The 17,132-nt window shown below is 38.5% G+C and overlaps 1 protein-coding gene across 1 annotated transcript in view; it reads right to left on the bottom strand.

Moving 5' to 3' along the window:
- LOC124353199 (thymidylate kinase) overlaps positions 1 to 17,132 on the bottom strand; it is a 129,153-nt gene that overhangs the window by 4,021 nt on the left and 108,000 nt on the right. The window contains exons 4-5 of the mRNA XM_046803089.1: positions 5,146 to 5,254; positions 3,243 to 3,333 (exon numbers count right to left, since the gene is read on the bottom strand). Of these exons, the coding sequence (XP_046659045.1) occupies positions 3,243 to 3,333; positions 5,146 to 5,254 (200 nt within the window). The remainder of the gene's footprint in view (positions 1 to 3,242; positions 3,334 to 5,145; positions 5,255 to 17,132) is intronic.

Here is a 17,132-nt window from a genome sequence, read left to right as displayed (position 1 = left end):
CTCTCCTTTGTCTCTCAGCTCTGATGGCAGGTGGTTGTGAAGCTTCCTCCCGATGTATGTAGGCTTCGTTTCGAACTGTGACAGTCGGTGGGCTGGAAGGTCATACAAAGTAGTGTCTCTGAGGTTGTACTGATGAACTTCACCCCGCTTTGGTAGGCCCTCTCTTACTGCGTGCATCACAGTTTCTTGAATGTATAGTGATACGATAGTGAGGATCTTATGGGTTCTAAAGGCTTCTCTACAGCTGTTTGGTGGTTGCAGTCCTGCAAGTGTTCTGACTGTTTTTTTTTGTTTTTTGAGAACCCTTTGAATCTGACCAGCTGATGTTCCTCCCCATGCTACTAAACCATATCTTATGTGAGCCTCAAACAAAGCGAAATAAGCAGCTCTTGTAGTTGTTTCATCAGTAGAAGCTTTGATGTTTTTAATTGCATAGAGGCTGGAACTTAACTTCCCACAGAGTTTGTCTACATGAGAAGTCCAGGATAAGTTTTTATCCAGAGTTATGCCCAAAAACTTGACTTCGTCATTCATTGCAACATCTGGTATACATGGCACACATTCAGATCTCCTTCCAAAAGCTATTTGGGCAGTTTTGGTAGTGTTTACTGCTAAGCCATTGTTATGACAGTACTGATAGGCCATGTTGAGGGATAGGTAGGACGTGATTGCCATATTTTCAGTTGAGGTTTCACTAAACATCAAGGTTGTGTCGGTTTTGTCATCAATAAATGAGAATAAAATAATTTGATTTACTGTTATAGTTTAGGTTTATTTATCTACGAAATTTATAAACAATAAATAAAAATACGTTTTAGACTAGCAATTAGATCAATAAAGAACTGCTGTACATAAACTATGCACATGCCACAGACCGTCTGTTGTCATCGCACCATCTACCACTGGAAATAACTACAGACGCCAGAGTCATGCACAATAGGTTAACTTATGATATCGCTAATGAATATGTTATGACTATATTATTTACGTTTTTTACTTTAGTACATATAACAATGTAATATACTATTACTATTATACACTTTAAATAAATGGTTAAACTTAATTTGTATTCTGATGATTATAGCTAGAAATAACAAATAACTCAGTATGATATAAATGTGAACTTTAATGATGATAAATTAATTGACATACAAGTTTAAATTTTGAAACAAGATGGAGGATACAATAATAATGGTAAATTTTTAAATACAGTTCTTAAATTTTAGGGCAGGGTGGTCGTGCTGGCTTAATGAAATAGAAATATTGGGTATTTTTTTTTTATAAAAGATATTGTAATTTTGAAAAATATTTTTGTTAAATTTTAATTATATTAATTTTGAATTATTAGCCAAATTGAATGTTCCTGGGTTTTATGTTCTTCCAATGAATCACTATTAAACTTAAAAGGAATTTTCTCACCCAATGTCTGTCTTCTGCTTCTTTGTACTTCAGTGATAATAAGAATTTAATAAAGTAACCTTTCAAATACTGCTGAATAAATGTAACCAGTTTCTTTATAATAATAATCTTGCTTCACTTCTTCCAGATCCCTCTCTCCTCTTCACCTTTCAAATCTCTGCTCTCTTCACTCTTCAACAATCATCCCTGCACACTGTATCACTGACTTTAGTTCACTTTATAACTTTTGAGTTTTATATGTAATAAGGTGGATTTTGATTCATTTTGATTTCGTATTTATTATTGTTTGTAGTTAAATTTGAGACAATTTATAAATAATTATTCCTTAATTATTATTACTAATAAATTTCTAAATTAAATTAGGCCTAAGTATTGAAATGAATGTGAGATGGGTGTATGAAATGAGTCATTACAATAATAAATAGAAAATCCTACTTAATGTAATATTTACAGTCATGACACAACACAAGCTCTAAACTATTTCATGATGAAACAGAAAACATTGATTACACATAAAAACACGATAAAAAGTTAAGACTTCTTAACATAAATGAAACAGCTGATTGTATTAATTTAGCTAATAATTGTTATTAAAGAAAAATACCCCTCAAGACAGTACCCAAATTCAAGCTTGAATAAATGTTATCTTTAACTTTGGTATTACTAATAACACATTTATGATAACCTAATCTAAACCTATTTATATAGCATAATAACAAGTAGTAGATAGGGACGGAGTGGCCTCCATCTTGGCAACTTCGCTTCCCTTTTGAGAGACAGAAAACAACAACTGATCGTCAAAAAGACATGCAATTTTGACAGTAAGCCAAATAAAGTCTGTTCTTTCAAATAATGTATTTTATTCCGGTCCCTAGTAAGAAAAAACTACGTATTTAAAAATACAGTGGTTTCCGGATTATACCAAAGTACCTAAAAAAGTATGATAAAACATAACGAATTTAAACCTTTGACAATATTCATAGGCAGGTCTATCCTGTGATTCTTCGTCTAAATCTGCTGTTAAATAAATTCACACGACTAGATTAAGAGTGAACATAAGTAAAAGTAGAAGGAATTTAAATATAATTTTCCCAGAGCTTGAAGTCAGTATTATGCTCCAGCATGCAGGCTATGAACACTCTTCCCTATTGTTCACGAAACATGAGATTGGCTACGGTAAACCAAGATCGTACTCACATTCTTTATCGCAGAATATGCCACTCCAGAGTAAGAATTGTTCACGAAACATGAGACTGACTACGGTATACCAAGATCATACTCACATTCTTTATCGCAGAATATGCCACTCCAGAGCTTATTCTGCTCTGGAATTCTGCTCAGAATTGTTCACGAAACATGAGATTGACTACGGTATACCAAGATCATACTCACATTCTTTATCGCAGAATATGCCACTCCAGAGTAAGAATGTTTCACGAAACATGAGACTGACTACGGTATACCAAGATCGTACTCACATTCTTTATCGCAGAATATGCCACTCCAGAGTAAGAATTGTTCACAAAACATGAGACTCACTACGGTATACCAAGATCGTACTCACATTCTTTATCGCATAATATGCCACTCCAGAGTAAGAATTGTTCACGAAAACATGAGACTGACTACGGTATACCAAGATCGTACTCACATTCTTTATCGCAGAATATGCCACTCCAGAGTAAGAATTGTTCACGAAACATGAGACTGACTACGGTATACCAAGATCGTACTCACATTCTTTATCGCAGAATATGCCACTCCAGAGTAAGAACTGTTCACAAAACATGAGACTCACTACAGTAGACCAAGATCGTACTCACATTCTTTATCGCAGAATATGCCACTCCAGAGTAAGAATATCGATCCACAATCAAAGTTGTTCCCTGCTGTAACAGCTTCTTCATTTTGGGCCTGTATCAAAGCACCATTAGTACACCAGCAGTACTGACAGAGTTGAATGTTCCCAGGGTTGCCTACGTGTAGGTTTGCCATATGGTAATAATGGAAAAAGAGAAGATTTTAGTTAATGAGTCACTATCAAATTAATAGGTCAATGTGGTAACTGTGCGATAAAATAAAACACAAACGCTCTTATATGTTTAAAAAATATTATTGTTGATTATATAAAAACATCAAAGGAATTTCCTCTTTTGTCTTGTAAGAACAAATTTCCCCACTAATAAAGCTTATTGTATTTAAATTACCCTTAAGAGCTAAACCATGGTTTGTGATCAACTTAATTAGCTTTTTATTTGAGCATTGCTACTTTTCATTTTAAATTCTAAATAAAATATTTGAATATAGGTTTAGGATTTTGTATCTGGACCTAAACTCCTTGTTATAAATAATAAATAACACATTTCTTGTTATCAATGTTTTTAAAGATCAAAGAATTAAGCAAATATTATATTATAAGTTTCATTTAGACAGAGAGGGTAAGAGCATTCCTAAATTTAAAAATAACTTTCCTGGTCCTGACTGTGCAGTTGGTTTTCTAACCAGATATAAAGCTAAACTGTCTCAAAGAATGTGTCAAAACATTAAAAGAAGTAGGGCACAAATATCTACTAAAGTCATTAATGATTATTTTGATGAGTTGGGAGAAACTATCAAAGATGTTCCTCCCCATATGATTATCAACTATGATGAGACAGCATTTGCCGATGGAAGCTAATTTTGAAAAGGGGATGTAAGGTACCAGAGAAGGTAATGAACCAAAGCAAAAGCAACGTTTCTGTGATGTTTGCTGTTACTGCATCTGGCACAATGTTGGAGCCTTACATCGTTTATAAGGCCACTAATCTATACGATTTATGGTGCCAAGGTGGACCTCCTGGATGTTTTACAACCGCACTAAATCGGAATGGACTGACGGAAATACTTTCTTGGATTGGTTTCAGAGAGTTGTGATTCCATATTTTCGCAGTTTATATAGTAAGAATGTTATTATTGTAGGTGATTCCTTAAGTTGACACTAGTCACTTGAGGTTGTCAGACTATGTGAGCAAAACAACATTCAGTTTGTTTTCCTCTCGGCAAATTCATCACACCTGACACAACCATTAGATGTCGCGCAATTTGGTCCTTAGAAGGAATATTGGCGTCAAGTTATGGAAGAAGCCAAATTTAAAGAAAGAGGGGTTAATCTTTTTGATAAAAGATATTTTACTTTTCTTGTAAAGAAAGCCCTAGAAAAACTCCAACCGGGCTTGGAGAAAGATAATACTTTGATAAGGCAGGAATTTTTCAATACAATGTTTTATATATATATATATATATATATATATATATATATATATATATATAGTCAACTCAATAAATATTCTATTATCAGTTGCCTTTTAGTATTTCTTGACAGTTTTGTGAAACTGATTTCTAACATCTTGCTATTTAGAATATTATAAAGACCTTTATTATAATTTAAATATATATTTAATTCTTTTTTGGTGTTTAATTTCTCTCCTTTCCTTTTGATATCTAAAATTTCCATGTTCTTTCTAATATTGGTGTAATTATGGTCCGTTTCTAATTATACATGTTCAGCAAAATTTTATTTCATTGTAAACATATTATTTGTTTTTAAAGCTTGTATATGTTTTTTAAAACCTCTTATTAAAATTTCTGCCAGTTAGCCAAATATCCTACAACAAAACAAACAACTACCAACTACTACAACTACGAGAAGTTTAGAAAAACATTTAAGAATTACTTCAAATATCTTACACAAGTTCCCATCGGTTTGCAGAGAATAACAAGTGCATTGCTTCGTCAGAGAGGTCTTCTTTTTTGGTGAGATATCCATTGATGATTTGTCCAATTGCAGTGCTTCTATCTGTACAAAAATTAGCTTTATATTAACGGAACATTTTTAAAAAATAAACCTGTTTAAAAATTACAATCCACTATTTGAGTAAATTATCTGAAATAAATGTTAAACTGTTTCCTCTTTATTTATTTCTATTGCCGTTTTTTGCTTAGTAAATTAATGCTAGTGTAGTTGAGATTGTGGCATCGTTCCAGTAGTATTTGTGATCGTCTATGGCTGTTGCGCGGTACAGTACGCAGTACAAGGGTGGACTAATTGTTGCCTCTATGGTTTTCACAATCCCTGATTTGATGTTTGGCAAGGATGGGTTGATAAGTGAATTATTTTGGCTCAGAATGCCCTTATATGCAACGGTAAAGAACAACTTTAACAATATGTGTATGAGTGAAATAGGTCATAATTGGAGGATATAAAAAGGGTAGAAAATATTAAATGATAATATTTTCTCAGATTACATTTTTCCTTGATTCACTTAACCCATCCCACGCCGTAGACGGATGTATTCGAATTATAGACTTTGACCGAAATGCCAAACACAATTATATCCTAAATTATACATTATGTTTCTTGGGAAGTTTCTTATTTCACAAAAAGCCTTTGAAATGGCAGGCACATACTCCCTGCTTAGCAGTTGACTGTGAAGTATTTTTAGACGACCTAGACATACCCAAATATATCAATTGCCTACTCAGATGATAAGATAAGATGATAAACCTTATCTAAGAAACCTTAGATAGGAAAAGCTGTAATAATTAGTCATTTATATAATTTTTCAGTTTTGTTGATTGTACAATGAATTTGAATTTAGAGCAAATTAACAGTATAGTAAATAGTAAATTTTTATCAATAAATATTCTAATTTAAACTAAATACTCTCTTATTTTTGTATTTAGCTCTTATAGTATATTTTATAGTAAAAACTAGCTTTGCACTAAAGAAAATATATTATATAAATGTCTTGGTGTTAAAGGAAAATTATGGAATTTATTAGCGGCATCCGAAGGGTTAAAATCAACGATCAGAAACATGAATAATAATGATATAATTGTCAGACATTACATTAAGATACTCCAAATCTTTACTTTAAGGTCTTTATATGATTAGCTCACACTGATTTAATACTTAATATAGAAAAATATGATCTACGAGAAAAAATTATCATTTCATATTTTTAATCCTCTTTAGATCCTCCCCATTTCAGACTCCTCCAAAACTAGCATGGCTAATGATTGAGTTTATCAGCTGCATTTTATCTATCAATGTCAAAAAAAATCGGATTATGTGAGCTTATAGAAGTGAAATTCGCTCTTTCTTATATTTAAATAAACAGAATTATTGTTAGTAAATATTTATCAATGATTAATCATCCTTTAGTTACTACATTGTAGACCCCTACATGATCAAATTTGACGTATAACAAAAATGTTTTGAATTTGTTTTCAATAAACAACATTATAACCTAAATCAAAATGGCTCTACACTACAATGTGATGATGATCGACTTTCAAGGTTACACGAATCAAATGTAGACAAACACAACAACTTCTAGGGGGTCTAGGAGACGGGCTGACCTTAGTTCGGGTGAATTCCCAAATGAACTGGGAAAGTACCTCTCCAGGGTGGCGTGGCACCGCCAAGGTGTCGCTCAAGACCGAAGGGGGATCCGAATCCAACCATCTAACCAATGGTTGGGCTCGGATAAACGCTACTTAGCGTCCTGCTTGAGGTGGCCCTGCTGTCAACAAAACCCCAGGATCTAGGGTAGTGTCTCGAGTGTGCACTCTGCGCGGTGACGGGCCCTCGGCGCCGCGCAGTAGTGGTGCCAGTCCGGGTCCGCCTGGAATCGCACCACACACAAAAACTTGTTTTTGACTGAGGGCACCCCAATCCCACGGTGTGAAGCGACCCGTGCCTAAGGGATGCATGGCGCAGGGGTTGTGCGTCGTAAACGGAGCCCTTGGGGGTTTGGGCGCCCCCCCAAGCGTAAATAGCCTTACCTGGTCATGCGGGGGCTCTGGCTGGGTGGCCCGTTATTTCCTCGGTAACTCGTGGGACCTTTTATGGAGTCTTTTTAATAAAAACCAAAAAACACCAACAGATTTAGATCTGGAAGAACTGCAACGGGCAGTTGCATCCGGCACCCAGGCCTTGGATGTATCTGCCTGTTCTTCTAGCGCTACCACCATCGACGACGATGTAGTACTCGATGATGCTAGCGGAAGGGTTGAGTCCATGGACACAGACACTGGAGCATGTGTAATGGACTACAACCTTAAGCTCCCCTTTAAACTGCGCAAGCGTTGGGCGATGGAGCAGAAAAAGGCCGACGGCACCTGGCTTCCGGACAGTCAATGAAGAGGCAAACGGGCAAGAGGTCGGCCAATGAAAGAAGAAAGATGAAAAGACAGAGGGAGGCAGCACCGGAGGCAACTGCAGGTGCGGTCTCTACACCTATTGGGAAGAGAGGGCGCTCGGGCGGTTCTTCGGCGGAAAAAACCCCTGCCGAAGAGGCGCCCGACCGCACCTCCTGAGCAAGCAGCGCATGCGACGAGTACCAATCCCTCAACGGAGGAGGGGTTGGGAGAAACATTCAGGGAAGTTCTGACGGGACATAAGCTAGTCTTGGTCCCTGCTAACTTTCCTGAGAGGCGCCTCTCAGGAGGAGGCTATGGAACTTCGGGGGGCGCATTCTCGACGAGGTACTCTCAGCAGAGGGTGTGTGCCTGCAGTTCAAAAGGTGTTTCCCCGAAAGGGGGGCTCTCGTCATGCTCTGTGGCAATAACGAGACTAGGGATTGGCTGCGGGGTCTGGCTCCGGGGCTGGGGATCGGTGGCCCTGGGGGAATAGGGGTGATCTGTGGGGACTACAAAGACCTCATAAGATCTACCAAGGTCTTCCTAAGGGTCGATGGTCCCATGGCCGGGAAGGACTCTGCGACCATTCTCAAGGCCATTAACAAACAAAATGCTGGATCGCTGTGGTCGGACTGGAGGGTTGTTGGAGATGTCCACACGGGAGATTCCAGAACTCTTGTAAATTTTTAATAGATGAACAGTCTTCAACCACTCTTAAGGGGAGGGGCTGGAGGGTGTTCATTGGTGTGGAGCAGGTCCAGCTGAGGGCGCGGGGTGGGGCGGTTGATCATGGGGATCGAGAGGTTCTTCAGATCAACCTGCAGCACAATAAGGCTGCCTCGGCTGTATTCTGCAGACGCTTCCTGTCGGAAGATTTTCACGTGGCTCTGATACAGGAACCTTGGATCAGCAAGGGAAAAATATCAGGGCTTTCAATGACAGGGGTGAAAATATTTAGTGCCCAGGTTGAAAATGCCAGGACATGTATTGTTGTAAGCAACAAGGTGGACAGCATTCCTGTTCTGGGAATTTTGTTGCAGGGACTCGCCACAGTCAGGTTGATGGTGGCTGGTACTGGACGAGCCCAGCTAGTTGCATCATCATATCTACCGTATGATGATGCGGAGTCCACGCCCTCCAGGGAACTGGCTGCCTTGGTGGACCATGTTGGGAGGAGTGGAGCGGAACTGGTGGTGGGATGCGACGCCAACTCGCACAACGAGGCGTGGGGCAGCACCAACACTAATAACAGAGGTAAGTTACTTCTAGAATACATAATGTCCCGTAGTCTAATGATCGCAAATGTGGGAAATGTGCCCACGTTTCGCACGAGGACAAGAAGGGAGGTGCTAGATGTGACCATGATGTCGGAGGGTATGGCTGGTCGGATGCATGGCTGGCATGTGTCTGACGAGCCTTCCTCTCTCTGATCATGCTCACATCTGTTTTTAAGATCGGTGAACAGATGCTGGAAAAAGTTCAGTATAGGAATCCGAGGAACACAAACTGGGTATCATACAAGGAAAACCTCAGGGCACGGCTGGATTCTGATTCCACTAATGGGAAACGGATTCACAGCGCGGCGCAGCTTGACGAATCTGCTGACGGTCTAACTTCTGCGATTGTCGGCTCCTTCGATCTCAGCTGCCCGATTATAAACAAAAACAGATCTAAGGTAGCCTGGTGGAGCTCTGAATTGGCCTCTTTGAGGAAGAGGGTCAGGGCTCTATTCAGGAGAGCCAAAACGGGGTACTTGGGACACCTACCACGAGGCTCTTGCACTGTACAACCGCAAGGTTCGTACGGCTAAGAGGTTAGCCTGGAAGAAGCTCTGCACCGATATTGACAGTGTGCAGGGCAGTGCAAGGCTGCAAAAGCTATTGGCAAAGAATCCCATCTCGCCGCTTGGTAGTCTCAAGGACGATCAAGGTGTTTACATTACTGAGCCGGAAGGAGTTCTGAAAGTCATGATGGGAACACACTTCCCGGACTGTATTGTTTCCATGAGGGTGAACAACCACCCGAAAGTGAGGGGAGACATGCGGGTCGCGCCACTCATTCGCAGTGGAGTCTGACGCACCGTATTGTTACCTTCAGTAGGATTGAGTGGGCTATTAACTCATTCAGTCCCTTACAAGGCTCCTGGGGGCGACGGGGTGAGACCGGTTTGCTTGCAGCGGGGATTGGACATTCTCCTTCCACAGCTGTGCAGACTGTTCAGAGCCTCCGTGGCTCTCAGGTACATCCCACTACCCTGGAGAGTGTCCAGAGTGGTGTTCATACCGAAGCAGGGGAGGGCGGGCATGGATCGGCCGAAGTCTTTCAGGCCGATTGCCTGTCCTCCTTCCTTCTCAAAACCATGGAGGAAATGGTTGCCAGGTTTTGTTTGGGAGGGAGCTCTTCTGGAGCGACCTTTGCATCCTAACCAGCATGCCTTACACTCCAGGAAAGTCATGCGACTCGGCCCCTGCATCAATTTGGTAAATGCAGGATTGAGAAGACGCTGGCGGCAAAAGAGGTAGCCATAGGAGTCTTTTTAGACATTGAAGGTGCCTTTAATAATACAGCCACTCAGGCGATTATCAATGCGGTCTCGGGACGTGGCGTTGATGGTCAGGTGTGTGACTGGATAGGGGCCTTGCTCACGGACAGGGTTGTTGTTTCAACCCTCATGGGAGCAAGTGTTAGTGCAAAGGCTACGAGGGGCTGTCCGCAGGGCGGCGTTCTCTCTCCTCTTCTGTGGAACCTGGTTGTGGATGAACCTGCTGAATTCTTTGAATAGCAGCGGTGTCTTTGCACAAGGGTACGCAGATGATATTGTGATTCTTGTGAGTGGCAAGTTCAACACAACAATCACGGAATTGACCAATGCTGCTCTGAACATGGTGGGAAACTGGTGTGATAAGGTTGGCCTCACCGTCAACCCCACCAAGGCTGCCGTGGTTGCCTTTACCAGGAGGCGACAGATGGAGGGCATTGGTCCCTTTTTCTATTTAAAGGCTCACCCGTTGAGCAGAAGCCTGAGGTCAAGTACCTGGGCGTGATCCTAGATAGGGTTCTAAACTGGGGACCTCATCTAGAAAGGGTCATTGCCAGGGGTAAGTGGTCTCTAATGCAATGCAGACGTGTGATAGGTGGGGCCCTGGGGACTGAAGCCGAGCTCTTGTACTGGCTTTATGTTTCCGTGGTCAGACCTGCACTAATGTACGGAGCTGTCGTATGGTGGCCAAAAATGGAAGCCAAAACGGTGGTAGCACGTCTGGCAGGTATCCAAAGGATGGCCTGCCTCGCTATCACAGGGGCCTTTCCTAGTGCGCCAGGCGCGGCTCTGGACTGTTTGTCTTAATCTCGCCCCCCTGGACATTGTCATTCGAGCTATGGCCAGGAAGAGTGCCTACTGTCTTCAGCAGACGGGATTCTGGTCGGGCTGCAGCGGTAGGCACTCTGATACAGGAGGATGTTTTGCATATGATCTCTGATCAGATGCCACAAAAGTTTTCCTTTGACAAACCCTTTAGGATTATTTTGCCCTCAAGGGATGATTGGTCAGAGGGGAAGCAACCTCTTCCACCAGCGGAGCTCGAATGGTACACAGACGGCTCTAAAACAAAAAGCGGCACAGGTGCTGGAATTCTGGGAGTGAGACCATGTAGGGAGCTGGTGGTTCCTATGGGTCCGTATCCGACAGTCTTTCAAGCGGAGGTCGCAGCCATTATGGAATGTGCTCGTGAGAATCTTCGTCTGCGATATAGGGGCAAGACGATTAACATTTTCACGGACAGTCAGGCAGCGCTGATGGCGCTGGATTCTTGCGCAATCAAATCCAAACTGGTTTGGGATTGCTATCAGACCGTTTCCTCCTCCCTTGCCAAATCAACAATGTAACCGTTTGTTGGGTTCCTGGTCATGAGGGGTATTTCTTGGAACGAAAGAGCTGATGCCCTGGCCAACCAGGGCTCAGCAACAAATTATGACGGGCCCTCAACCATTCTGCGGTGTTCCAAGGTGTGAATCCTCTAGGGTTGTCTCGAAATGGATTCGCGCGGAGCATGGGAGAAGGTGGAGGTTGCATCCGGGTTTGAGAGTGAGTAGAATGGTATTACAGTCACCTTCCTCCAAGGTGGCCTCGGACCTTCTCTCATTAAACAGATCAATGTCTTCCAAGGTCATTGGTCTCATTACGGGGCATGGTCACCTGAAGAAGCATCTACACAGAGTTGGTATCCTTCAGGAGGATCCGCTCTGTGGAAGGTGTAATGAGCAGGAGGAGACTGCTGAGCACCTGCTCTTTGATTGCCCAGCAATAAGCAAGAGAGCGGTATGCCATCTTTGGTAGCTTGAACAGGGGTGGCGAGTTTATCCCAGGAGGACTTGATAGGTTGTTTTCGGCGGTTTTGTTGAACTGCTGAAGTTGTAGACTGGTAGTCCTCATGGTGTTTTCGGGGTGCGCAAAAGGCCCTTGAGGCTTAAGTGCATGGCAGTAGGCCGCCCCAAGGAAGAAGAAGAAAACACAACAACTTGAAGAACTGTTCCTCCTATTCAGCAAGAACGGCAACAAAGTCAAGTATCACATCAACGAAAATGTAAACCAATAACTTCAGAACACGAACTTCAGCAAAACACAGTAAAGTACATTCCGCAACGCAATGTTTAGGGAAACGACCAAAGCAGTTTGTAGAGCTTGCTTGGCTTCGGAAGCCATCTGGTAATGAAAAAAACTTTAAAACATGGAATTCTTGTTGATATCAATTCTAAATTGTATCGTTTTCTTCACCATCTTTGTGCTGAAAACAGAACCAAAATCAAGGTTAGTGGTGTCCTAACCTTAAATCTTACCTTAGGACTATAGAGATTTATTTAAATTAGCTAATATTCAAATTTTAAGATAATAATAAGCACTGGCTTCCTTCTACATTACCTCGTAAAGTATAAAATTGTATATCACATTATTTGCAGTATACCTGGACATCCAAAAACTGCTGTGAAAAGCTTTAAATATATGTTACAATTTGGTATTTGCCACCCCTGAAAATTCTTGATCAACTCTTTTATGTTTAGTATCTAAAAGACTATCTAGTTGGTGTCCATGAAGAGATTATCATTTTTTAAAAGCTCAAACTCCAGACAATTACCCTGTCCACCCATGGTAACATTAGTCATAACCTTGATGGTTGTACATCATTTAGTTTGTAACTTGAGTAGGTAAAAGCAAAAGTTTATCAACAAATACCAGTGGATGAAGAAGGTATTTGTATAAATGTGACAATAAACTTACCTTTGCAATAAATTGCCCTTTTAGAATTTCCCTGCTTAATGTTGTGACATCGTAACGCATGACAAACTTTTCAAAAATGTATGGATGAAGTTTTATGTGGATTGGCTTTTTTATGTTTATATAGACAAATCTTGTTTTTTTTTCTCATTCAGAAGAACAAAGGATCACTTCTGTATTGTATTTGAATGGCTCTCAACATGGAGAATGATCAAATGCTTATTTTGGACTTTCCAAAACTTTATTCCTTGGTTCTCTAAGTTTCTGTTGAACTTGTAGAAGTGATTCAAAACTTTACTTTGCCTTAAACAGCTTAAGATCTGCATCGATTCTACTAAAAGTCCCAAGCAAAGGATCACGAACTCAAGAAGGCTATTTCTGGAGGTTCTTCCCCTTGTATTAAGCAGGCTCTAATCCAAGAACTCCAATAGTAATTTACTGTGCTACGGCTGCAGAAAAATCACAAACTTTTATCACGCAACCATTTTATCAAAGTGTTTTCAACAACTTCACAATTTGAGTCAACCAGATAATACCACTTCTCTCAAATCAATTGACACTGAATTGTTTTGTTTGGCCTTTCATGAACAAATATTGTCGTAACTGGGCTGGAATTTGCATTGATTGTCAACAATCAAAATTTTTTCACCATGTCCATGCTCTTCTTGTGTTTTTCAAAACTCCAACACAAAGATTTTCACATATTTGTTGATATTAAACAACTTCCTCTTGCACATTCTCATTCATACTGTTCACCTGTTATTGACTATTTTACTTGATATTTTGAGGTTCATCCTCTACAATGCAAAACTGCACAATTGGTGACATCTATTTTTATACTGTAGGATTTATAGTTTCAGCATCCCTGAAACTAATATTTCTGACTAAGGAATTCAATTTACTTCATATCCTCTACAATGCATAACTGCACAATTGGTGACATCTATTTTTATAGTAGGATTTATAGTTTCTGCATCCCTGAAACTAATATTTCTGATTAAGGAATTCAATTTACTTCATATCCTCTACAATGCATAACTGCACAATTGGTGACATCTATTTTTATACTGTAGGATTTATAGTTTCAGCATCCCTGAAACTAATATTTCTGATTAAGGAATTCAATTTACTTCATATCCTCTACAATGCATAACTGCACAATTGGTGACATCTATTTTTATACTGTAGGATTTATAGTTTCAGCATCCCTGAAAACTAATATTTCTGATTAAGGAATTCAATTTACTTCATATCCTCTACAATGCATAACTGCACAATTGGTGACATCTATTTTTATACTGTAGGATTTATAGTTTCAGCATCCCTGAAACTAATATTTCTGATTAAGGAATTCAATTTACTTCATATCCTCTACAATGCATAACTGCACAATTGGTGACATCTATTTTTATACTGTAGGATTTATAGTTTCAGGATCCCTGAAACTAATACTTCTGACTAAGGAATTCAATTTACTTCATATCCTCTACAATGCATAACTGCACAATTGGTGACATCTATTTTTATACTGTAGGATTTATAGTTTCAGCATCCCTGAAACTAATATTTCTGATTAAGGAATTCAATTTACTTCATATCCTCTACAATGCATAACTGCACAATTGGTGACATCTATTTTTATACTGTAGGATTTATAGTTTCAGCATCCCTGAAACTAATATTTCTGATTAAGGAATTCAATTTACTTCATATCCTCTACAATGCATAACTGCACAATTGGTGACATCTATTTTTATACTGTAGGATTTATAGTTTCAGGATCCCTGAAACTAATACTTCTGACTAAGGAATTCAATTTACTTCATATCCTCTACAATGCATAACTGCACAATTGGTGACATCTATTTTTATACTGTAGGATTTATAGTTTCAGCATCCCTGAAACTAATATTTCTGATTAAGGAATTCAATTTACTTCATATCCTCTACAATGCATAACTGCACAATTGGTGACATCTATTTTTATACTGTAGGATTTATAGTTTCAGGATCCCTGAAACTAATACTTCTGACTAAGGAATTCAATTTACTTCATATCCTCTACAATGCATAACTGCACAATTGGTGACATCTATTTTTATACTGTAGGATTTATAGTTTCAGCATCCCTGAAACTAATACTTCTGACTAAGGAATTCAATTTACTTCATATCCTCTACAATGCATAACTGCACAATTGGTGACATCTATTTTTATACTGTAGGATTTATAGTTTCAGCATCCCTGAAACTAATACTTCTGACTAAGGAATTCAATTTACTTCATATCCTCTACAATGCATAACTGCACAATTGGTGACATCTATTTTTATACTGTAGGATTTATAGTTTCAGCATCCCTGAAACTAATACTTCTGACTAAGGAATTCAATTTACTTCATATCCTCTACAATGCATAACTGCACAATTGGTGACATCTATTTTTATACTGTAGGATTTATAGTTTCAGCATCCCTGAAACTAATACTTCTGACTAAGGAATTCAATTTACTTCATATCCTCTACAATGCATAACTGCACAATTGGTGACATCTATTTTTATACTGTAGGATTTATAGTTTCAGCATCCCTGAAACTAATACTTCTGACTAAGGAATTCAATTTACTTCATATCCTCTACAATGCATAACTGCACAATTGGTGACATCTATTTTTATACTGTAGGATTTATAGTTTCAGCATCCCTGAAACTAATACTTCTGACTAAGGAATTCAATTTACTTCATATCCTCTACAATGCATAACTGCACAATTGGTGACATCTATTTTTATACTGTAGGATTTATAGTTTCAGCATCCCTGAAACTAATACTTCTGACTAAGGAATTCAATTTACTTCATATCCTCTACAATGCATAACTGCACAATTGGTGACATCTATTTTTATACTGTAGGATTTATAGTTTCAGCATCCCTGAAACTAATACTTCTGACTAAGGAATTCAATTTACTTCATATCCTCTACAATGCATAACTGCACAATTGGTGACATCTATTTTTATACTGTAGGATTTATAGTTTCAGCATCCCTGAAACTAATATTTCTGATTAAGGAATTCAATTTACTTCATATCCTCTACAATGCATAACTGCACAATTGGTGACATCTATTTTTATACTGTAGGATTTATAGTTTCAGCATCCCTGAAACTAATATTTCTGACTTAAGGAATTCAATTTACTTCATATCTTTAAAAAAATATTCACTAACACAATGCAGCATAATTTTGCTACAAGCTGGCATCCTGTTTCCAATGGTTTAATTGAATGTTTTCATCATTAATTGAAAGCAGCAATTATTGCTCTTCAAAAACTGAAATCAAGGATTTAGATAATCCTGAAATTTTTGATGTAGGCCTACATGAAAATATTTTACACCTAGTATCAGTTTCAAAGCATTTTTTGAGTTTTCATATTTTAAAAATTATCAAATTGTAGTCATTTTTTTAAACTAAACCGATTTTAAAAGCTTTACAAGAACCTTATGAAGGACTATTTGAAATTATTTAATGGGATGAGAAAATGTTCACTCTCAAGGTTAATGGTGAACCTTCAGAAGTCTCCAGAGATCATGTTATACTAACTTCCATTCTTCAAGATAATGAAGTTTCTATATCTAATCAATCTGTAAACTTAATCTAGATCTGAAACCTTGAGTAAAGAAAAGATTCTAGCGTGTTCCTTTCGCAAACTTGTCCCAGAAGAAAAGTTATATTCAGAGACATTTTAAACCTATAACCATATTCACTACCAAGGGGAGCAATGTAGCAGTTTAACACCTGTTAATAATTGTTCTTAGGATAGCAACTGTTTGTTTATTTTTGTTGACATAACATTCTATAGAGTTGTTGAATATAAACAGGGAAACCAGTTCCCTCGCCATTGTATTATTACATTTGTGTATACTGTATTTCTTGTAACAGAATTACTGTTAGTGAATAATTATTAATGATTAATCACCCATTATATACTACAGATTGATTACGAGTAAAAGCAACATGTGGTTTTTTATTTTAAAAGTATTATTTTGATTAAATAGTAACAAAATTGTTTAAACCCACTGTGAAAAAAATACATCCCTCGAGATAGTACCTAAATTCAAGTTTAGATCACATGAGCACTCGTAAATTTTTAATTCTAACATTTTTTCTATTTCTAGTACATATTTATTTTAGTGGTATTAATGGTCTCCGAATAATACCAAAATACCCAATTTACTCTTCTCTATCTAATGCTAC

Source organism: Homalodisca vitripennis, chromosome 1 (genome assembly GCF_021130785.1).
Source record: "Homalodisca vitripennis isolate AUS2020 chromosome 1, UT_GWSS_2.1, whole genome shotgun sequence".
Classification (NCBI taxonomy): Eukaryota; Metazoa; Arthropoda; class Insecta; order Hemiptera; family Cicadellidae; genus Homalodisca; species Homalodisca vitripennis.
This window is presented reverse-complemented; position numbering and strand designations above follow the sequence as displayed.